The following is a 23,751-nucleotide window of genomic DNA, read 5'->3' on the forward strand; positions in this document are numbered from 1 at the left end:
GTGTGGGCATCCCTGCTGCTGTTAAAAAGCACTTTTTAAAAAGCAGCACTTAAGGGCCCCGACTGGCCCACACCCAACACTTGGCCTGCTGCTGCTAAAATTCCAAGGGAGTTGGGTGGGAGATGGTAATAACGTTCCCCCCACCCACCCCAGGCCATGCTGCCCAAATTTACATTCCTTACCGCCCTCCCACCACCCTCCCCCCACCCCACTGTCTTCCTGCCTGCTCCCCAGGATTCCGGGGTTGGAGAAATTCTAGCCATAGTGTCATTACAACATGAAAGGAGGCCATTCAGCCCATTGAATCCATGTCCATATCATTCTGGTTAATATTGGGAAACTCTGGGCATTGCAAGCACAGGTATAGGTGGAGACTTCCCCCAGCTGACAGGATGCTGGACATAGGGAATAGACCGACTACAAGCCCAGGCTCTCGATAGATGGCGAGGCCTCCGAGTAAAAACACTAAGAAAGATATTCAAAGGCACAAGCAATAACTCTACATGTAAGTTTAATCATCTTATTGTGAAATATGTATTTTTAAAATTTGTGAGAAACTTTAGTCAACAGCCTGTGGTGGGGAGGAGGGCAGTAATTGCTGGCCAAAAAAAGATTTCAGAATAGAGTTTTGATCTTTTCTTTCATTTATTTAGCTGGAGGCTGTCCAAGAATGATTAGGCTGTGTTTTTGAGCTTGTGATTTCCATGCTGGTTCATTATCAGACGATTGGTGCGCTGGAAACCTGTTCAGTATAATTTGTTCTATTCGGAAAATATAATCTGAGTCAATTAAGGCCAGGTGTAGCCAAGAAGTTCAATGTGTTGGGCACAGTGTGACAGGTAAAAGGAAGGGAGATATTAAAATGTGATGCGCAAACCTTTGCATTGTTACAACCAGTCCCAGGGCGAGGTCCCCCTCTTTGTTAACTTCCTGAATGGGATCCCAATTTTGTTATGCTCCCAGGTGAGGAGAATTGAACTGTCTCCCCTTCTTTATTCAACCCCCTCATTTGGTTACAACACGGTTAAATTGAAAAGGAATCCCTCTCCCCTGTGGATACCTTTTCCCAGTCCAAATGTATTTATTTTTTAGGAGGAGCTAATTTAACCAGATTTTCTTGAGTCAAAGAAAGATTAAGTTTAGTGGTTACTAATACCCGAGAAAAATAATGGAAAAGCTTCACATTTATTTTATTCATTTACGGGATGTGGGCGTCACTAGCTAGGCCAGTATTTATTGCCCGTCACTAATTACCCTTGAGAAGGTTGTGGTGAGATGCCATCTTGAACTGCTGCAGTACATGTGGTGTAGGTACACCCACAGTGCTGTTAGGGAGGGAGCTCCAGGATTTTGACCCAGCAACAGTGAAGGAATGGCAATATATTTCCAAGTCAGGATGGTGAGTGGCTTGGAGGGGAACTTCCAGGTGGTGGTGTTCCCATCTATCTGCTGCCCTTGTCCCTCTAGGTGGTAGCAGTCATGTGTTCAGAATGTGCTGCCTAAAATATATGAATCAGTCTTTTGCTTGTCCATGAGGCGTAGATGACGGTACATTGCGGCTGTTAAGTTGGGTGATTCTGATAGAGCTGACTTTGGCAGTTTCACAGTTGGTTTGGGGATACTTGGTTCTGCAGGGTGACTGAAAGGCTGTCCTATTTCCTTTATATTGTGGCTTCTGCTGAGCTTTGCCTCCAGCAAAAGAGAGAGAGATCCTTTGCCTTCAAACTGATTTTCCCCTGTGTATTCTGGAAGGAAAAGAACCCCAGATTTGCACTAAGTGCAGTAGCAGGTGGGTAAAACATCGCATCACTTATGCATTCCCGGGAATCACGCCGTTTCCATGGCAGGCGGGTGGATGTCTGCTGAAACGTGGGAATCAGCCTTTCATCTCCGCAACCATAGGAGGCATTTTTCCTATCTCCCTTTCAAATATCTCTTCTTGAAGAAGGCCATGACACCTTTCAGGTGTGCCATTCCATGTCCTCTCAGGATCAGTCGGTCAAGTTTAATCCACATAGGAATCTTCCAGGAAGTGGTCACTTTACATTGTCAGCCATCTTTTGCTCAGTGTCTTTACTTGTACTTCTCTCAAAAAAGAACCCACAGGTCTTCCTTAAAAAGTTCAAATTGCCCAGAGGTAATTGATAGCACTAGTCCACTGTCATAACACTTCCCCAGCACCACAAATGAAATGAGATTCATTCTCATTTCATTACAAGGGGGAAAAAATATAGAACAACAAACACACACACACATTAATTCTCCTGGCTTTGGTCAATATTATCTCTTCAGTTCCAGCAGGGTCTCTCTAAGTTCTGGACAGGGTGTCTGTAATCACATTTGATTTCCTGGCAATGTGGATGATTTTTAGGTGCTACAGCTGGAGGAAAACATCTCAACAGGATAATCTGGTATTCTGTGTCTTTAACTTTCCCACAGAGTTAAAGGGTTGTGGTCAGCATTGACTGTCGTCTCTCTATATCCATTTTGGACATGTATCTCAAAGTGTTTGAGAGCCAGTAATAAACCAAGGGCTTCCTTCTCCACTGTATAAACAGGTCAGCTAAGCCTTAAAGAACTTGCTCTTTGCGAGCTTGACCACTAGGTCAGCTGACTGTACTTTCTGGAAGACGGCTTCCAGTTGTTCTAAGTAAGTTTCCCAGGTGTCGCTGTATACTAGGAGGTCATCTAGATACACTACGCAACTGGATAAGCCCCCCCCATTTGCTGGTTAATCAGCCTTTAAAAGGTGGCCCGGGCATTTTGGAGTCCAAATGGCATGACTCATACTGGCATAATCCATCCGGAGTTATGAAGGTGGAGATACCTGCCAGTATCCCTGATTAAATCTATCTTTGTAACGTAAGCCACTTTACCTACCCTATCAATGCAGCCTTCCAGCTGGGGTATTGGGTAGGAGTCTGCTCAGGTCACTGCATTAACTTTTCGGTAGCCAATGCAGAACCTTGTGGAGCCATCCGACTTGGGCACAAGCACAGCTGGGGAGCTCCAGTTACAGCTGCGAGGCTCTATTAGTTGGTGCTGCAGCATGTAGTTAATCTCCTCCTGAGCCCAGGCCAGTTTTTCTAAGCCTAGACAATAAGGATGTTGCATTATGGAAGGGGCCTCTCCCACACCCACATCATGTAGAATTAGTGTGGTGCAGCCTGGCCTGTCTCTGCATAAGCCTTTCAAATGCAGTGAGCAGCCTCGTCAAGTCTGCTCCCTATTCTGTGCTTAGGTGGATGGATAAGGAGTCTAAGTTCACTAGTATCTCCAATTAGGCACTCTGTAGCCTTCCGGACTTAACATTGAGTTCAACAACTTCAGACCATGAACTCTCTCCTCCACCCCCACCCCCTTTCCCATCCCCCTTTTTTGAATAATTTATATTTTTAAAATATATTTTTCTTTTCCCACCTATTTTTAAATTTATTTCAATCTATCATTTTATCTCCGCCTTTTAGCCCATTTTGATCCTTTCCCCCCCACCCCACTCCCACTAGGGCCATCTGCCACTAGCTTGTCCTGCTTGCTACCCTTAATGTCACCATTAGCACATTCCTTAGATAACATCACCACTGCCAACACCCCTTTGTCCTTTTGTCTATGACATCTTTGGCAATCTCTTCTTTGCCTCCACCTATCACTGGCCTCCTATCCAGCTCTACCTGTCCCATCCTCCTTAACCAGCTTATATTTCGCCTCATTTCTATATTTCTTTAGTTCTGATGAAGAATCATACGGACTCGAAACGTTAACTCTGTCTTCCTCTCCGCAGATGCTGTCAGACCGGCTGAGCTTTTCCAGCTATTTTTGTTTTTGTTTCAGATTTCCAGCATCCACCGTGTTTAGCTTGTATCTCTGTGTTGGTTAGCCGGGTAGTAAGGGGTTCAATGTGGGCCTCACCCACGTCTCCCTCCAATTCATCCCCACTGCTCCCCTCATCCTCTCGGTTGGTGGTAATGGAACAGACTGTTACCTGGTTGGCCCCTTCTCGGCTGTGATATTGCTTTATCATGTTGACATGACACAGCCTTTGCTTTTTCCGCTGATCGGGGGTCTCTCTTAGGTATTTTACTTACACGAGCTTCTTTGCTAGTCTGTACAGGCCACTAAACTGGGTTTTTAAGGGCTCACCTGGTATCGGTAGGAGCACTGATGCATAGGCCAGAATATTCCGTTCAGTGTGCCTAGGCGGGCTCCACACGTTGCCGTGTAAAATGCCACGCGGTGACTTTGGGCATGTGTTCCGACGTCACCGCACGTCATTCCGATCTCCCATTCGGCGGGCGTGCACCGGAGTCGGCTGTGCGCCTGCCAAACTTTCAAAGGCCTGTTAAAGCCATCAATTACCTAATTGAAGTGACTGACAGGGCTGCCTGTCCAAGCTTTAATGTAGGTGGGCAGGCAAAGAGCCCAGGCGGCCTTCACATTTCTCATGAAACCTCATCCTGCCCATGGGATTTATAAATTAAATAAAAGGGTTTCTAAATTAAATAAAAAAGTTTTATTAAAATTCATTAACATGTCCCAGCTTATGATACTGTCACATGAGGGGACATGTCTGAATGATTTTATTTTTTTATTTTGAAAATCTTTTGAACTGTGCTTAATCTCCCTGAGGCTCCCTGAGGCATGGAGCTGCAGGGAGATTTCTGTGCTCTTTCGCAGGCCCCGACTCTCCCTCCTCCCCCTGCCCGCACAGGCAGCACTGAGCATCTAAGCCTTCATTGGCCTACCCATGTAAAACGACGGTACGCAGCCGATCGCGGGTGGCTATCGGCTCCACGCCCGCTCCCGACCGGCACGCCTGACGGGGAGAAAATTTTCCCCATAGTCTCCTGGCTGAAGGCTTCAGGCCCTGGCATGTCTGTCTGGCTGTTTCTTCATAGCTGTCTGGGAGATTTTTTTAAGTGTTCTTGGGCCACATCACAGGCTCTCATAAGTCCCTCCCGGAACACTGTTACGTGGTCTAAGTTGGAGACTTCCTCCTTGTGTTCTAAAAACTTCTCCTTGATTGGCTTCAGAGGCACTCGCACTTGGAGCCCGTAAACTAATTCAGATGGAGTGAAACCGGTGGACTCATTGGGTGAGCCTCTGGTGGTGAACAGAAGAAAACCTGGTCTTTTATTCCAATTATGGGGGTGCTCGTGGGAGTCTGTCCTGATCATTGTCTTTAGGGTCTGGTGGTACCATTCTGGTGCCCCTTGCAGCTATAGGTGATACACTGAAGACTTTAGCTGGGTTATCCCCCAGTTACTCATGACTTCCTGGAATATTTTGGGCATGACATTTGAGCCCTGGGCTGACTGGATCTCAATGGGCAGCCCATACCTGGTAACGAATTGGGTTAACTCCCCCACCACTATTTTGGCACATATGGTCCTCAGGGAAAAAGCCTCTGTGAAGTGGGTATCCATGATGATGAGGATATACTGAGGGCCCCACACAGTCCACTAACATTTTGCTGAATTGGTCCCCAAAAACCGGCACGGGAATCATAAGCGCAGGTTTAGTGTGCACTGCCTGAGCTAATGGGCTGAATTTTCCCCCATCGGGGAGGGAAGTTGATGGGCCGGCACGCTTCCAATCAGCACCCCGGTCAGAGGCACGGCACCATTTTACGTGGGCAGGCCAATTAAGGCCTGCCCGGTGTGAAGTTCGTACAGAAGCACTATGTGCTCCCTGTGTGGGCGCGGGGATGGGGGGGAATCCCAAAATCGAGAGTGTGCTCTTTCGCGCATGCGAATGGAAGAGCTCACTCATCTCCCTGAGGCTAAGTGCAGTCTCAGGGAGATCGCCTGTAAATGCAAAAAAGACAAAGATAGAAAAATAAAATTCCCTTACATGTCCCTGCATGTGACAATGTCGCCAGTAGATGAGGTTTCATGTTTTCTCTATTTGCCGCCAGGGCTCTTGGCCGACCCGCCAACCTTAAGTTTGGACAGGCAGGTCCTTCAATTGTTTAATTGACCATTGACAGGTTGGCGGGCGCGCAGCTGATTTTGCTGCACTCCCGCCTTCCTGAAAATTTAATTCATGCGCGATGACGTCAGGAGTTCCCCTTGACATCACCACGTGTCATTTTATGAGTCAGCGAGCGGGCCCTGGCCCCCACTTGCTGACTCATAAAATTCTGCCCAATGTTTTTAACAGTGGGTCAGTTTGCTGGGCTGCTACCAAGGCAGATTTATTTATTACCTCCTGAGGGTCTTCTAGACTCCAGGAAAAGGTTTCAGATAACCAGACCATAGGGTCTTCTGTCTGCTGTGCCACTTCAGCCTCCACCGACGGAGCTTGTCTGGCCATAGACCAGGTTACCACACTGTCAGGGAAAATGCCAACTTTGTTCTGCAGCTGCTCTGTCTCTCTGACCTCAGTGGGCTTTTCTGAGACCACCGGGGATGCTTTTACCTTTGATCCCACCAAGTCATTGCTGAGGAGCAGATCAATCCCGGGCACAGGCAAACCCACAGTCACTGGTCCTGGCACGAGGCAGCATTCCAGATGCACCCGGTATAAGGGGATGGGCTTGTAACCTCCTTCAATCCCCTTTACCAACACCTTGACACTTACTGCACTCTCTGGTGGAAAGGTCATGCCTTTTTCCAGCAGTAGAGTTTGGCTGGCCTTGTAACCCTCAGTATCACTATCGGCTTACTCACCTCACTGTGGGGAAATGTGGCCACCCTTCCTTTGGATACAAAATCATTGTAACTCTCAGGGATTTGTTTAACCTTTGGAGTGCATCTACAGGGGCTCGCAGTTGCAGTCAGAGGCATAGCCTGGTCTGCTATGCTCTCTGACTGACTCCCATTATCTGCACGGGGATTATATGCCCCAATAAATCCCACTGGTTTTTCTCATAACCTCCAACAGTTTTGGAAGTTAAAACACAAAGGTTTCTTGGCCTCACTTTTCATCCCAGCACCACTCTTTCTGCCCGGGGGAGGGCCTCCAGCATTTCCCTCTCTCCCACAGGTGCTCAGTTTCTTATCACTCTCTCCACCTCTATCCTTCCCAGTTGATTTGGGGGTGACTAGGGGAGGGTCTCTTCTGGGACCAGGGTTTGTGGATCAGCCCATAATCATCAGGCAGCCTGGCTGCCTGCCTGGCCCCTGTTACTTCTATTCCACTATGTGTGATCTTATTGGGAAGGCTATGGAGTTTCTCAACTCCTCAAGGAGAATTATTTCACAGAGGTTTTTGTAAGTGGCTTCTGTTTTAAGTGCCCACACCCCCGGTCAAAAGCAAGTTGCTTAAGCCTGTCAAATTCCTGGTACGTCTGCTCAGGCCATTTCCTGAGGGTGTGGAATTTCTGGCACTGACTGGTACACGCTTAAAATAGCCCTTTTTGTTGCCTCATAGTCAGTGGCACTTTCCTCAGGCCAGTGGCGGTAAACCTAATGAGCTTTTCCTGAAAGCTTACTTTGCAGTAGTAGGGACCAATGATGGTCTGGCCACTTTATCTGTTGTGCCAACCATTCGAAAGAGATAAAGAAGACTTCCACCCCTGCTTCATCAAACTTAGGAATTATATGAGCAAACTGGATTGCTTCAGCCCTTAAGTCTGAGATAGTAATGTCTTTAAGTGACACATTAGGATTCCTGCCCCTCAGCTCGAGCTGTTTTAGTTTAAATTCCCTTTCCCTTCCTCTGTCCTGAAATTCTCCCTCTTTCGTCTCTGCCCTTTCCTGTCTTTCCTCTTTCTCTCTTTCCCTTTCCTTTCCTCATTCCTGAAATTCTAATTTCCGCCACTCCAATTCTCTACCACTACTCTATCCGTTTCATCAACCTCACTTTGTACCTGTACATCGTTGGCCACCCCTTTTAAAAGTTTGTGTTTTCTGGCTTTCGGGCGAAATTCTAATCCTAAGTGCCTCGCTGGCTCTTTCAACTCTTCGAGGGACTGAACTGTTCAATTTTCATAAGTTAAGTCCCTTCCATCAGTAAAAACACCGGCATCAAACGTGGACATTTTTACATTTTTGGGCAGACTCAGGAAAAACTTTTTGTGTTTTTTTTTAATTGGCTTCACAGAAACAATTTTCTTTCCCCACTCTAATTCATTCATTTTGTCTGTGGGAACTACCTTGGCATGAACCCTTAATTTGTTATGACCAGTCCCCAGGCGAGGTCCCCCAATTTGTTAACTTCCCGAAGGGACCCCAATTTTGTTATGCTCCTGGGTGAGCTGGCTCCTCTTCTTTATTCAATGCCCTTGATTGGTCACAACAAAGTTAATTCAAAATGGATCCCTTCTCTCCATGTATACCTGTTCGCAGTCCAAATATATTTACATTTTAGAAGGAGCCAATTTAACCAAGCTTCCCTGAGTCAAACAAAGATTAAGTTTATTAGTTACTAAAACCAGAAAAAAAATAATAAAAACACAACACACATATACACAGATCAGAGTTGAGAAGTTAGGAGTCCAAATAAAAGTTTTGAAAAAATATACAAATCAGTCTTTGGCTTGTCCATGAGGCATAGGTGGCAGTACATTGTGGCCATTAAGTTGGGTGATTCCTGTAGAGTTGACTTTGGCAGTTTCCTAGTTAGTTTGGAGACACTTGGTTCTACAGGATGACTGAGGCTGTCCTATTTCCTTTAGATTGTGGCTTCTGCTGAGCTTTGCCTCCAGTAACAGAGAGTGAGAGAGAGAGAGAGAGATCCTTCGCATGCAAGCTGCAGGATGTTGACTAGCTTGTTCTTCTGCTTGCTGTCACACACAGTTATATAGCAGCACACCAGTTTTTTTAAATGATTTTCCCCTGTGGGAAAAAACCTATAACTCGCACCCAGAGTCCATGTTCTATTTATCTCAGACCATTTACACATTCTGAGATATAAATCACAGGAGATGGGAGTTCAGATGTCTGCTAAGACATACAAATCAGTCTTTTGCCTCCGCAACCACTGGAGATTAAAGTTCAGGTTTTTTTTTGCATCTTTCCTATCTCCTTTTCAAGTGTCTCAGTTTGAAGAAACCTATGACACCTTTCAGGTGCAACATTCCATGTGCTCTCAGGACCAGTCGGTCATGTCTAATCCAAATAGGAATTTTCCAGAAATTGGTCAATTTACATTATCAGCCATCTTTTACTCAGTGTCTTTACTTGTATTCTTTTTTTAAAAAAAACTGACCTTCCTTAAAAAGTTCACATTGCCTGCAGCTAATTGGTACCGTTAGTCCATTGTCATAACAGTGTGCATGAGAGGCCACACTACTTATTAATATATTTACAGCACTCCCATGTCTTTGCTCAAAGCATGTCCGATGATATGCTGCTTTATAAGGATACAGATTGATGGCCTGCGATGTATTATTATGTCGCTCAGTTGAAGCTGTAGTGCTTTCAAGGTGCCAAAATCTAATTGCTATCAAGTCGATACTGGATGAGTTTATCCAGTCAATAGACTTCAGGCCAAAACTCTGTTAGTTTATCTTTGTTAAGTATAATTAGTGAAGTCAATTAAGGGGCAACTGATGTCCTTACGCCAGTGTTTCCTCTTCCTGGAGAGTATCTCTATACATCCCAAATGACAGCCTTTGTTTCTTCATAGTCTTTTTCATAGTGTGACACAGAAATCTGAATAGGACATCTGAAGTGAGTTGGAGAAGTGCATCAGGCATGAAATGGAGACGTACTACGGCAGCAAATGTGTGCCAAATGTATCAATGATAAACTTAAATATATATGTCAGGCAACTTCTGTGGATAGAGGAACAGAGTTAATGGCCCAGATCTTCATAAGATCATAAGAAATAGGAACAGGATTAGGCATTTGGCCCCTCAAGCCTGCTCCAGCATTCAATAACATCATGGCTGATCTGAATTTAGGCTTAATGCCACCTTCTTGCCTGCCCCTCCATAACACTTGTCTCCCTTGTTGATGAAAAATCTGTCTAACTCAGCCTTGAAAATATTCAATGATCCAGCCTCCACTGCTTTCTGAGAAAGAGAATTACAAAGACTAACAACTCTCTGAGAGAAGAAATTCCTCCTCATCTGTGGGTGGCTCTATGTTTTTAAACTGTGCCGTCGAGTTCTAGATTCCGCCATGAGAGGAAACATCCTCTCAGCATTTACCCTGTCAAGCCCCCTCAGAATCTTATGTTCCTGTCAGCGACAAAGTGCAGGCTTGAAATAATATTCCTTGTGCCAAGCTTGTCCAGTTATTTTGGTTTCCATTGCTTAATGTTTAACATCCTGTCAGTGACCTTCAGTGACTTTCGGCCCATCATTGACTGTGTTAACTCCAGCCTTGCACTTAGAACACATTTTTTCTGTAATATGTGTCTATGAAATGCCTTTAATACACACTCCCAAATAATCTGAGTTTGGTGCACTGCTTGATCGGACTAACGCCCACCACCATAACATATGCTCCCTCCACCACTGATGCACAGTGGCAGCAATGTGTGCCATCTACATGATGCACTGCAGCAACTTTCCAAGGCACCTTCAACAGCACCTTCCAAATCTGCACCCTCCACCACCTAGAAGGACAAGGGCTATTCAACGCCTCAGCCAATCAGAGTTGACTGGCTAACCAATCAGCACCCTTTTCTCCTGTAGTATAAATTGTTGTGATCGTTTGAAATTTGGCATTCTTGCATTTGTCCTGATGAGTGCAAGAGGAAAAGCTTCAGCAACATGTTTCTCTTCAGCAATATGGATGAAATAAGCTAATTTCTCCTAGGAGGGACATCATTACTTTTATCTGAGTAGGCTAGGGCAGAACTTGGAGGTGGAATTTGGAACCACTGAACTCTTGTCCCATTGTGCACCAATTCTTAATCCTGAGGAACCTGGGTACGAGCGTATAATATTTGGGTATATTATAACACTATTTAACTGCAGAAAATATGATGTGCAACATATTTCCTCCTTTTGCAGCCTAGGCAATCTGGGCTCAAGGGCTCAGTTAGGAACGTAGGAACAGAAGTCGGCCAATCAGCTCGTTGAGTCTGTTCTGCCATTTAATTAGATTGTGGTTGATCATTCCCGTGCTATTTCCATATCACTCGATGTCATTAGTCTCCAGAAATGTATCAATTACTGTCTTGAACATGCTCAATGATTGAGCTTCCACAGCCCTCCGGGGTAGAGAATTTCAAATATTCACCACCCTCTGAATGAAGAAATTCCTCCTCTTCTCAGTCTTAAATGGTCTACTCCTTATCCTGAGATTATATCCCCTGGTTTTAGACTCACCAACAGGGGGAAACATCTTATCCACATCCAGACTCTCATGCCCTGTAAGAATTTTGCAAATTTCAATGAGGTCACCTCTCATTCTTCGAAATGCAAGGGAATACAGACTCAGTCTCCCCAATCTCTCCTCATAAAACAATCCCGCCATCCCAGGGATTAATCTGGCCTACCTCTGTTGCACTGCCTCTATCGCAAGTATATCCTTCCTTAGATAAGGGGACCAAAACTGTGCACAATACTCCAGGTGAGGTCTCACCAAGGATCTATATAACTGCAGCAAGACATCTTTACTCCTGTACTCAAATCCTCTCGCAATGAACACCAACATCCATTTGCCTTCCTAATTGCTCCCTGCACCAGCATGCTAACTTTTAATAACTCATGAACAAGGACACCCTGGTCCCTTTGGACACCCACACTTCCCAACCTCTCACCGTTTAAGAAATATTCTGCCTTTCTGTTTTTTCTTCCAATATCAATAACTTCACACTTGTTCCATCTGCCATGTTCTAGCCCATTCACTTAGCCTGTTCAAATCTTCTTGAAGCCTGCTTGTATGCTCCTCACAACATACATTCCCACCCAGTTTGGTGTCATCAGCAAATTTGGAAATATTACAATTGGTAGCCACATCCAAATCATTTAAACAGACTGTGAACAGCTGTGGTCCTAGCACTGATCCTCATGGTATCCCATCAGTAACAGCCTGCCATCCTGAGAATGACCTGTTTATTCCTACTCTCTGCTTCCTGTCTGTTAACCAATTCTCAATTCATATTAGTATATTTCTCACAATCCCTGCACTCTAATTTTATTTACATACCTCATGTGTGGGACCTTATCAAAAGCCTTCTGAAAATCCAAATACACCACATCTACTGGTTCTCCTTTATCAAGCTACAAGTGATATCCTCAAAACACTCAACACATTTGTCAAACATGATTTCCCTTTCACAGATCCATGTTGACTCTACCCAATTTTATCATTTTTTTCTAAATGTCCAGTAACCACATCCTTTATTATAGATTCTAGCATTTTTCCTACTACTGATATCAAGCTAACAGGTGTGTAGTTCTCCATTCTCCCTTCTTAAAAAGTGGGGTTACATTTGCTACTTTCTGCAGGAACCTTTCTAGAATCTATAGAATTCTGAAAGACAACCCAAATGCATCCATTATCTCCCTAGCCACTCCTTCAACATTCTGGAATGAAGCCCACCTGGTCCAGGGGATTTATCCACCTTCAATCCAGTTAACTTTTTAAGTACTACCTCTCTACTAATACTAATTTCTTTTAATTCCTCAGTTATACAAGTCACTTGGGCACCTAGTATTTCTGGGAGATTTCATGTATCTTGTTCTGTGAAGACAGATGCAAAGTAACTGTTTAGTTTCTCCTCCATTTCCCTGTTCTCCACTATAAATTCTCCTGTCCCCACTTGTAATTGGCCCACATTTGTCCTAGTTTATTCTTTTCCTTTTCAAGTACCTAAAGAAGCTTTTACATCCTCCTTTATGTTTCTCACTAGTTTGCATTTGTATTCTCTTTTTCCTTTCTTAATAAACTGTTCCCAATCCTCAGGCTTACCACTTTTTCTGGCATCCTTATAAGCCATTTCCTTTGAATAATGTTATCTTTAACTTCTTTCATTAACCATGATTGATTTACCTCTCCCTTTGGGTGTTTACAGAGGAATGTATATCTCTTGTAGACAGTGTACTTTTTCTTTAAATACTAGCCACTGCCTGTCTACCATCAAATCTTTTAGTGTATTTTCCCAATCCACCCTAGCCAACTTGCCTCTCTTACCTTCATAATTTCCTTTCTTCAGATTTAAGACCCTAGTTTCAGAATGAACTGTATCATATTATGGTCACTATTTCCCAAAGACTCCTTAACAGCAAAGTTACTAATTAGCCCTTTCTCATTAAACAACACTAAATTCAAACTAGCCCGATCCCTAGTTGGCTCCTCAACATACTGTTCCAGAAATCCATCACATACACACTCCAGGAATTCCTCCTCCAGAGCATTAGTGCTGATTTGTTTAACCCAGTCAATGTGTAAATTGAAGCCACCCATTATTACTGTATTACCCATGTTGCATTCATCTCTAATTTCCTTATTTATAGTGTGCCCAACATTAGCACTACAGCTTGGTAGGCTATAAACAACTCCCACCAATGTTTGCTGCCCCTTGCTGTTTCTTAGCTCTACCCAAACTGATTCTACATCAAAATTGCTGCAATTATACGGAGCCTTGGTGAGACCACACCTGGGATATTGTGCACAGTTTTGATCTCCTTATCTGAGGAAGGATGTATTTGCTATAGAGGGAATGCAGTGAAGGTTTACCTGACTGATTCCTGGGATGGCAGGATTGACATATGAGAAGAGATTGAGTCGGTTAGGATTATATTCGCTGGAGTTCAGAAGAATGAGGGGGGATCTCACTGAAACCTATAAAATTCTAACAGGACTAGACAGGGTAGATGCAGGAAGGATGTTCCTGATGAATGGGGAGTCCAGAAGCAGAGACTAGTCTGAGGATATGGGGTAGACCATTTAGGACTGAGATGAGGAGAAGTTTCTTCACCCAGAGAGTGGTGAGCCTGTGGAATTTGTTACAACAGAAAGTAGTTGAGACCAAAACATTGCATGCTTTCAAGTAGGAGTTAAATATAGCTCTTGGGGCGAAAGGGATCAAAGGGTATGGGGAGAAAGAGGGAGTAGGCTATTGAGTTGGATGATCAGCCATGATCATACTGAATGGCAGTGCAGGCTCGAAGGGCTAAATGGCCTACTCCTCCTCCTATTTTCTATGTTTCTATGATCTTTCAATCTAAGATCCTTTCTTACTAAAGTATTGATCTCATCCCTTATTAAGAATGCTGCCCCACCTCCTTTTCCTTTGTGCCTATCTACCCTAAATGTCGATTATCCTTGGATATTCAGCTCCCAATCTTGGTCACCCTGTAGTCACATCTCCATAATGGCAATTAAATTATACCCATTTACCTCAGTTTGTGCATTCAAATTTTTGCAAATGCAATGTGCATTCAGATAGACAACCTTTAATTCTGCCTTTTTAACATTATTCTCTATTCTGATCCTATTTGATGGCTGCCTTCGCGTTGTCTGTCTTCTATTTTTGCTTTCTACTTTTCTACTTCCTTTTACTAGTTTTACTTCCCTCGAATCTGAGCTCCCTCTCAGGTTCCCATCCCCCTGCCAATCTAGTTTAAACCCTCCCCAACAGCACTAGCGAAACTCCCTGTGAGGGTGTTTATCCCAGTCCTGCAAAGATGCAGCCTGTCTGCTTTATTCAGGTCCCACCTGCCCCAGAACCAATGCCCTCCCTCCAACACCAGTTCTCCAGCCACATGTTTAATCGCTCAGTTCTCCTATTTCTGTGCTCACTTGCACATGGGGCGGGGAGTAATCCTGAGATTACTGCTTTAGAGGTCCTGCTTTTCAGTCTCCTTCCTAGCTCCCTGAAATCTACTTTTAGGACCTCATCCCCCTTCCTACCTAAGTCATTGGTACCAACGTGGACCACAACCTCTGGCTGTTCACCCTCCCCCAGAAGAATGTCCTGCAGCCACTCCATGACACACTTCCCTGATACCAGGGAGACAACATATCATCCTGGAATCACGTCTGCAGCCTGTCTGTTCCTCTAACGAAAAAATTCCCTATCATTACTGCTTTTCCCCTCTTCTTCCTCCCCTCCTGTACAGCTGATCTACCAAACCTGGCTGTGAATACACTCCTCCGAAGAACCAACACCCTCACCAGTATCAAAACCAGAAAAGCAAGTGGGACCTCAGGGGACTCCTGCACAAATCTGCCTGGTTCTTTTGGACTGCTTGGCAGTCGCCCATTCCCTTTCTGCTTCCATCCTTCTAGCCTGCGGTGTGACCACCTCTCTGAACATGCTATCCATGTAGCTCTCAGCCTCACAGATGCAATTGATTCCAATCGCCGCTCGAGCTCCAAAACCCGGAGCTCAAGTTTCTGCAGCTGGTGACTCTTCCTGCACAAGTGGTTGTCTAGGTCACCAATAGCACCCATGACTTCCCACATATGACAGGACATGCATTCCACACAACCGGGCTACAACGCCATGTCTTAACTTTACTTCACTTATGAGCAGGATCTTCCAGTTGGCGAGCGGGGGTGGGGCCCGCTTGCCGATACGTAAAATAATGCGGGATGATGTCAGGTGGAACTCCCGACGTCACCCCGCGTCATTTCCATTTTCAGGTTGGCGGGGGTGCAGCCAAGTCAGCAGCGTGACCACCGACCTGTCAACAGCCTATTGAGGCCATTGAGAAATTAATTAAAATCATTAATGGACCTTAAGGTTGGTGGGCAGGCCGGGAGCCCAGGTGGGCTTCAGACAAAGCATTAAACCTCATCCAGGGGCAGGATGAGGTTTCATGAGGGTATTTACATTTTTAATAAAGGTTTCAGTTAAAGCTATGGACATGTCCCAACTCGTGTGACAGTGTCACATGAGGGGACATGTCAGCAAATTTTTCTATCATTTTTATTGCAAATTTTAATTCAGAGCCAATCGCCCTGAGGCAGCACTTAGCTTCAGGGGGATCAGTGCGTATATACGAAAGAGTGCAGTCTCAGCTGAGGGAATCCAGAATGCACCCCCCCCCCCCCCACCCCCCCCCCCCCCGCATGCACAGGGAGCGTATAGCTGGGCGGGCCTTAATTGGCCCACCCATGGGGGCGCCGATCGGAAGCCGCATTTTCCACCCCCACCCCCACCACCGCCCACCCCCCTGCCCCCCCCCCCCCCCCCCCCCCCCCCCCCCCCCCCCCAAAGGAGGGAAAGTTTTTCCCTATGTTAACTTTTATTTTACTTACATTAATCTTACTTGGAACTTAATAAACCTTACAACTATTGATAAATCTTACTAGTACTGATAAATCCAACTAACACTTAACATATTTTACTAGCTTCAATCAACCTTACTTAAAGCATCTCTTTCCTCTGTGCATCGAATGCCCAGGTGAACCTAAGTTGCAACTCACTTGGTCTACGCCTCACTCGAGCGTAGTCTCCTGACCAAGAGCCCCTTACTAAGTTTTAAATGAGCACTTTCCTTACCACAATCGACTCTAATATAAAATTGAGAGCTTAGTGTGAGCCCAATCCCATTCAAATGTTTTAACCAATCTAAATAGGGCTCGGTGTGTTATGACTGAAAGGGGTGATGCAAATATTTATATATCCCTGTGGCATCGCTGTGATGCAGCGCCACCTCGTGGCCGGATTTCCATTTCAAGGTTTTTGTCGCCTTGTCGGTTACCAAACACACAGCTCTTGGGCATCAGTGTGAGCTGCAGGTACTCAAGCGGTCACCCATGGCAAAGCAGCATATCTGCCCTATAATGGAAAGACTCAAACGTGCACTAACGTGCCCAACAGATACCTCTGGCAAAAAGCCCTGCCTGCAACAGTAGGCTGCAAGAAGGTCAGATGCCGAGATATTAAAGATGTTACAACCTTTAACAAAAGATGGCCCAGAGCTTTCTGCAATAAAGCTACCTCCAAAAGCTAATGACGGGTTAACGTTAATTTTTAGTGCTATGGAGCATAGATAATGAGGACAAGCGTAGATTGCCAGACGGTGACATCACTCCTTCTTCAGCAAGTTAAAACTACCCCCACTAATCCTTGAGAAATTTTGACGGATAGAGTAAAATGATTTTGCATGTGCTTCATGTGCTACAGAGGTCATGTTAACCCATCGCTTCTCCTTTCCAGTCAGACCTGCTGTATATTTCCATCATTTTATCCTTTTAATTCAGATTTCAAGCATTAACCATGTTTTTCTTTGTTTTGACTCATGTGGTTGTGTCAAATCTCAAACCTGTTTCAAAATGATTTAAAACAGGGATCATTTGGTTGACATCAATGATAACTTTATGCCTTTATATAGCATCTTTAATGCAGTAAAATGTCACAAAGTGCTTGACGGGAATGTTATCAAACAAGATTTGACACTAAATGACTTTAAGAAGGCATCAGCACAGATGAGAGAGGTTTTGAGGAGCATCTTAAAGAAGGAGCAGGAGATAGAAAGAAAGATGGAGGGGTTTTGTTAGGGAATCCCTGAGCTTAGGACCCAGGCGGCTGAAGGGCCAACCACTAATGATGGAGCGACGAAAATCATCGGGATGCACAATGTCATGTTTTTAAAATGATACAAAAGGCACGAATCTCTCATAAGGGATTGTGTAAAAGATGTTGTGAGTTCACTAATCAAAACAAGGCACAGTAGAACATTTATATGAGGGTAGAAAGCTTAAAGACATCAGCTACAGAGCTGTGTGTGCTGCACTCTGCTCACAGGCCAAAAGTGAAACTGAGACTGGATTACATGACACACTTGCCTTCTTATGATGACCTGCTGCTATCCCTTAAAAGCATATTACAACACACAAGCGAACAGAATTGGAAGAGCACAGTGACCTCGAAAGGTTGTGTGGCTGGCTGATGCTATGGAGAAAGGGAGGGGCGAGGCCGTGCAGGGATTTGAAAACAAGGATGAGAATTTTAAAACAGGCTAAAATTGGCAGGAATCTCTTTCACAGCGCTTACAGATGGAATAGAAAAAATAATTTTTTAAATGAAAAAAAATACACTCATGATTTCAACAGAAGGAAGCAACGATAATGCTGGAAAGCCTGAAAAAATATCCCCAGAAAAATCTAGTCACAGCAAGAGAAAACTGATTCTCATTTCAACTGGGTCATTTCAGTTGAACTGAATGTGACATCAAGGGGTATGGGGAGAGAGCGGGAGTATGGCGCTGAGATAGAGGACCAGCCATGATCATATCGAATAGCAGAGCAGGCTCGAAGGGCCGAGTGACCTATTCCTGCTTCTATTTTTCTATGTTCCTATGACATGGGGTCAGAATGAATGCTATAATCTGGTGTCTTTTGGATGTCAGTTGTAGTGCTCAGCATGTATAATGCAATGCCAGTTGTCTCTAAATAGATGGGAAGATAAGTATTTACAGTGGATTTTTTGCTTCTGTGTGGGTAGTATAACTTAGGTCATGTTTTTTTTCCCTGACCTGACAGGCCTGAATCAGCAAGTCCAGAGCATCCCAGTTCAAGTATCGAACAAGAACTTACTGGCCTTGACGCAGAAATGACACAGAAATTAGCAGAGCTCAAAGAACAACAGCAGCAACAACTACTAAACCTGAGACAGGAACAGTATTACAGCGAAAAATATCAGAAACGTGAACATGTTAAACAGGTTTGGACAAGTGTCACTCAATGCTTTGTTTCATAGTGCATGTGTATGCATTAAATGGGCCACCAATATGCAACTCAGTCATTTCTATTGGTTATACATTACTAAACCCGCTCACTCACTCACTCACATACACATATCGGCATTAATTGCCCATCTCCCAGTTATCCTGAGAGGGTGGTGGCCAGGGTGCCTTCTTGAACCGTGCAGTCTGATAGATATTAGACCATAAGACATAGGAGCAGAAATTAGGCCATTCGGAAGGAAGGTGGGGTGCTTTTCGGGGACGATCAGGGGGGCAGCCACCCTAACCTGGAACCGCCCCCTTTCTTCCTACCTGCTTCCTCCCTTAAACCTGCCCCTTTCCCCCACCACTGCCCCACTTCCTAACCTACCCAAATTCTCCTGGCCCAGGACCCTGGACTTATCTGCTCCAGGGATCCATCTCCTTCTCTTCCTGTAGTCCCGGCAGTGGGTGAATGATGCCTTCCTAGCATTGTCAGGACTGATGAAGCTGCCAACCAATTGGATTGGCTCCAGAGGGCGGGGCTTCCTCCCCAATGCGGGGCAGAAGTCCCACTCGGCCCTCGTTAATCCACCCTGCAGCACCTAATAGCTGCAGGCCGGGTTGGTGTGTGGCATGTTGGCTCTATGCCAAAATAGTTTCCTGGGGGGGCGTGAGGCCACGGGGGGGCATGGGGTGTGCCATCTGCTTTCCCCCTGTTTTGTTCAGCCCAATATATAAATTGGACTTTACTTAGCAGATTGTGCCTTTCTCATGAGGTCATCCTTTTCAACCAGTCTAAGCATCATTTGCCCTGGTAACCTTCCATTTTTTTCCACTCTGTCTATTTTATTAATACAGCCTTGTGCACTGTTCCTCCAAATCTCTTCTTCTGTTCTTCCTCAGCTCTGGTTATGCATTCCACACACAATCCTCACCCCATCCTTCCCACGTCGAGCTCAAAATATCCCCAATCTCAGACCTTCAAGAACTCAAGATCAGAATCCTCTAACTGTTGATTTAATTTACCTTACCTCCACACCTCCACCCCCTTCCCCACCCCACATCCTTCCCCCTCGCCCCAGCTGCCATCATTTTCTTTTCAAGCTGGTTCATGTCCTGGACTCCGCTCTGCTCTTTGGCCCTTACAGGTTGAGCAGATACATTTCTGATCTGACATGTAGCCAGAATTCATTGTCCAAGTAAATACTCAGTGTTACAATGATGACATTTGTGTGCTCCTGAAGGTGTTGTCTTCCGAATGATTTGACTTTCCTTTCTTGTCGTTTCTTAGAAGTTATCATTCACATTTACTGCAGATTTATTAACACGGGCTGTGCTAGATAACTCGTGGGTTGTGTCAGCTGTGGTTTGGTGGGTAGCACTCTTGCCTCTGAGTATGAAAATCGTGGGTTCAAGTCCCATTTCTGGGCTTGATACAAAAATCTAGCCTGATACTCCCAGTGCAGTACTGAGGAAGTGCTGCACTGTCCGAGGTGCCGGCTTTCAGGTGAGATATGAAACAATGGTCCCATCTACCCTGTCAGGTTTATGTAAAGGATTCCATGGCACTGCCTTGAAGAATGGCAGGGGAGTTTTCCCTGGTGTCCCAGCCCATATTAATTCCTCAACAACTGAAGACACACTTCATTGGCTGCCAGGCCCTTTGGGACAGCCATACTGATGAAAGGTCAACTCTTTGCACCTTTCAAGACCACGACTGTCCTAAAGGGCTTGACAGCCAATGGAGTGCATCTTTAGTTGATTGGGGAATTAATATTGGCCAGGACAAATGCAAGTCATTTTATTTTTAAGAATCTGATCTTCATCTCACTTTTCAACTTTTCTCTGCTTACCACCACCACAGCACACTGCCCTCCTCCACACCCACCCCAACCCACCACTCCCCACCTCTTCTTCAGTCTCATACTGAGCTTCATTCAGTTCCATGGGTGCAAAATGACCCGTAGTACCTGAGGAACTTAGGAATAAGAGTTGGTCATTTTAGCCCCTTAAGCCTGTGACGCTATTTAGTGAGGTCATGGCCGATCTGTATCCTCACTCCGTCCACATGATCACTCTTCAAGTGAGGGCTTGGTTAACAGTATTGCCAGACTGTTTGAGTTATGGTGAGTTCACTGGTGAATTCAATAAATCCCCTGTAGTTAAAAGCAAAATACTGCGGCTGCTGGAAACCTGAATTAAAAACAGAAAATGCTGGAAAAACTTAGCAGGCCTGACAGCATCTGTGGGGAGAGAAACAGAGTTAATGTCTCTGGGTCATACGGACTCGAAACGTTAATTCTGTTTCTCTCTCCACAGATGCTGTCAGACCTGCAGAGTTTTTCTAGCTTTTTCTGTTTTTAAATCACCTTTAATGTTGAATTTTTCAGTGTTTGATTATGTGAGTCTGGTAACTGATCAATACTCACTGTGATTGATTGATTAAGCCTGGGTGCAGACTCAAAGCAAAGTAAACAGACACCACAGAAACTACTAGAAGCTGCGCTGTAAATGTGAGTGCAGACATTTGTGATTGCAGAGATATTTTAAAACTCTTTTAAATAAACCTGTTGCATTGCTCTGAGATATATAAATATAAAACACTCCTGTCCAATAAACACAGTCTAGGAATGGTCACTAAATAGTGGCCAGAAGTTGAGCTCCTGATTGATCTTTTTCATCTGTCCACCTGGGTGTTGCTGAGGACAATTCTGGGCCTTCTCTTCTAGCTGAGATCATCTAACTCAGCATATTACCAAGAATGGATCCCAATATTTCCCTCATCTGTAAAGTTCAGTAGTTGTCAGCCTTGGCTTTGTGATGGCTGCCTGACCTCACTCCACAGGCTTCAGTATATAACCGAGGTTTACACTTCAGCGCAGTGCTAAGGGAGTGCTGCATTGTTGGAGGTGATGCATTTCGGATGGGATGTTAAGCCAAGGTCCTCTCAAGTAGATGTAAAAAACATTCCAAGGCACCACTCAAAGAAGAACAAAATTTTCCCTGAGTCCTGGCCAATAATATCCTTGAACCAACATCAGTAAAAAAACACATTTTCTGATCCTCTATCTCTTTTCTTTTTGTGGGATCTTACTGTGCGTGAATTAGCTATGACACCTGTCCACCTTTACAACAATGACGACTCTTCAAAGGTAGTTCATTGCTGTGTAGGACAATGAGACCCCCTGAGGTCATGGCCAGCACTGTAGAAATGGATGTTCTTTCTCTCTCTAACACACCAACAATGCATTGCTTATCCCAGTACTGGACGTCCTTTAGGAGGTCTGATGGCGCAATGATTGCATCCCATCCTCTGAACCACTAGCTCTAGGTTCAAGTCCCACTTCAGGATTTGATGGCCATGGAAGGTGCATTTGGAATGTGGCCATAGAGGTTGATTATCAGCCTGTAAATCCTTCCAATGCATCTGATAGCAGGTAGCAAGAGTGGGAGAGTTTCCTGGTCAGCCATACTGCAGAAGGCAATGGCAAATTATGGTTATGCCACTATCTCTGCATGTGTAACATATATGTGGAAGGAATGTAGTGGTGAATCCAACACTGCAATATGCATGGTGCTATTGCATCTGCTCCTACCCAGTTGGGCAACTATAAAACCAGCCCCACAGACTCTGCTATGGTTTGGATATTGAGAGGCCAGTGCCAGTGAGTAGCCTCCCCATATATCCACAGCCAAACTTGGCTTTCTCATCCCAATGATTGACTAGGCAGTCCAGATCCTGCCACCTGGATGAGGGGAACTGTTAGTTGGTTACGTTCATGATTGGCTCTAGTTCCCCAATTCCAAAGTAAAACATTGCCAATATAAAGAAACAACTTCCTTCAGTGGCCACTGTAAACATGCATGGCAGAATTGTGATCTAGGAATAGAAACACACCCTTCTTGAAGTAAATGAAATTTCAGTGTGTCAAGACAGTCTGCAGCTGAGGGCAGTTTAACACTGGATGAGCTGGTAGTCTAGAGGCCCAGCCTAATGCCCTGGGACATGGGTTCAAATCTCACCATGGTAGCTGGTAGAATTTAAATTTGATGAATAAATCTGAAATTAAAAGCTCAATATTGGTGACTGTGAAACTCTCATTGATTGTTCTTAAAAACCAACCTGGTTTGCTAATGTCCTTAAGGGAGGGAAGTCTGCCATCCTTACCTGGTCCTACATGTGACTCCTGACCCACAGTAACGTGGTTGACTCTGAAATGGCTTAGCAGCCATTCAGTTCAAGGGCAATTAGGGATGGGCACAAATCTCATGAAAGGATAAAAACAAAAGGGAACAAAAGAAATGATAGGATTAGTATGTCATTTACAGAGGTAAGTGAGTGACTTCTTACAAATTACATTAACGGGGGGGGGGGCGGGCGGAATATGAATTTTGTCTGTTTTTTTCCCCCTGAGGAAGGGAATTTTAACCCAAATGATTATTTAGAGGCTCCTAACTACTGTGAGTCATGTGATGTACAGTCCCAATCCTTGCAAATACAAGGTTGGGTTTGAAAAACTGAAATAATGGACCACATATTTTGCTGTAGCAGGCTATCTAGCGGGATAGACTGTTAGCAAAACTTGCCCCTGTACCAGTCTTCTCAAAACATTATTGGCTGCAAAGCTGCTGAAAGTGCGAGTTGATAACAATGCAGAGAGGGAAACAGGATACTTGAGACCTGAGCGGACGGGGAAAGCAATTATGTATCTCCTGCACCAATGAAAGTTAGGGATTACAAAATATGCAAAGGAAGGACTGAGAAGGAGAGCTGAATTCAATGTCAAATCAGATGGAGAAAGAGAGAATATAGAGAGGGAAGAAAAGAATGGGCTAAGAGAAAAACGAAAAAAGTGGCAAAAGTAAAAAGTAAGAAAAAGCTTTTTAATTCAAATTTTGATTTTTTTTAAATCTCCCCCCAAAAAATCAAAACCTGAAGGAATGAGACTACACACTTGTAATTTTCAGTGCCAAAGAGGTTAATTGACTAATTAACACACATCATGTCATTATTAGGGTACTTGCAAACCTAAAGGAAAGACCTGGCATTCTGTGCCAAGTTTGATGGACAGTTAATGGGCAAATACAGCAAATTCCCAAAAAAGAATTGAGGCTAACAGCACAATGTCATTTTCACAAAGCTAATGGCAGGATGATGCAACTCGGACAGCAACATTTGGATATTCACATTTAACCTCACATCTGCTCCTCGCCTGAAGTTGCTATAT

At 44.6% G+C, this 23,751-nt stretch overlaps 1 protein-coding gene across 5 annotated transcripts in view; it reads left to right on the top strand.

The window, feature by feature from the left end:
• Nucleotides 1-23,751, top strand: part of LOC121290931 (1-phosphatidylinositol 4,5-bisphosphate phosphodiesterase beta-1) — an 802,698-nt gene that overhangs the window by 706,381 nt on the left and 72,566 nt on the right. For all 5 annotated transcript variants that reach the window (XR_005945906.1, XR_005945910.1, XM_041211986.1 and 2 more), the window contains one exon: nucleotides 18,339-18,519. Coding sequence is in view for 3 of the 5 variants with exons in the window: in XM_041211986.1 (XP_041067920.1) it covers nucleotides 18,339-18,519 (181 nt within the window). In the remaining 2 variants the exon portion in view is untranslated. The remainder of the gene's footprint in view (nucleotides 1-18,338; nucleotides 18,520-23,751) is intronic.

The sequence above is a fragment of the Carcharodon carcharias genome, chromosome 2 (assembly GCF_017639515.1).
Source record: "Carcharodon carcharias isolate sCarCar2 chromosome 2, sCarCar2.pri, whole genome shotgun sequence".
NCBI lineage: Eukaryota > Metazoa > Chordata > Chondrichthyes > Lamniformes > Lamnidae > Carcharodon > Carcharodon carcharias.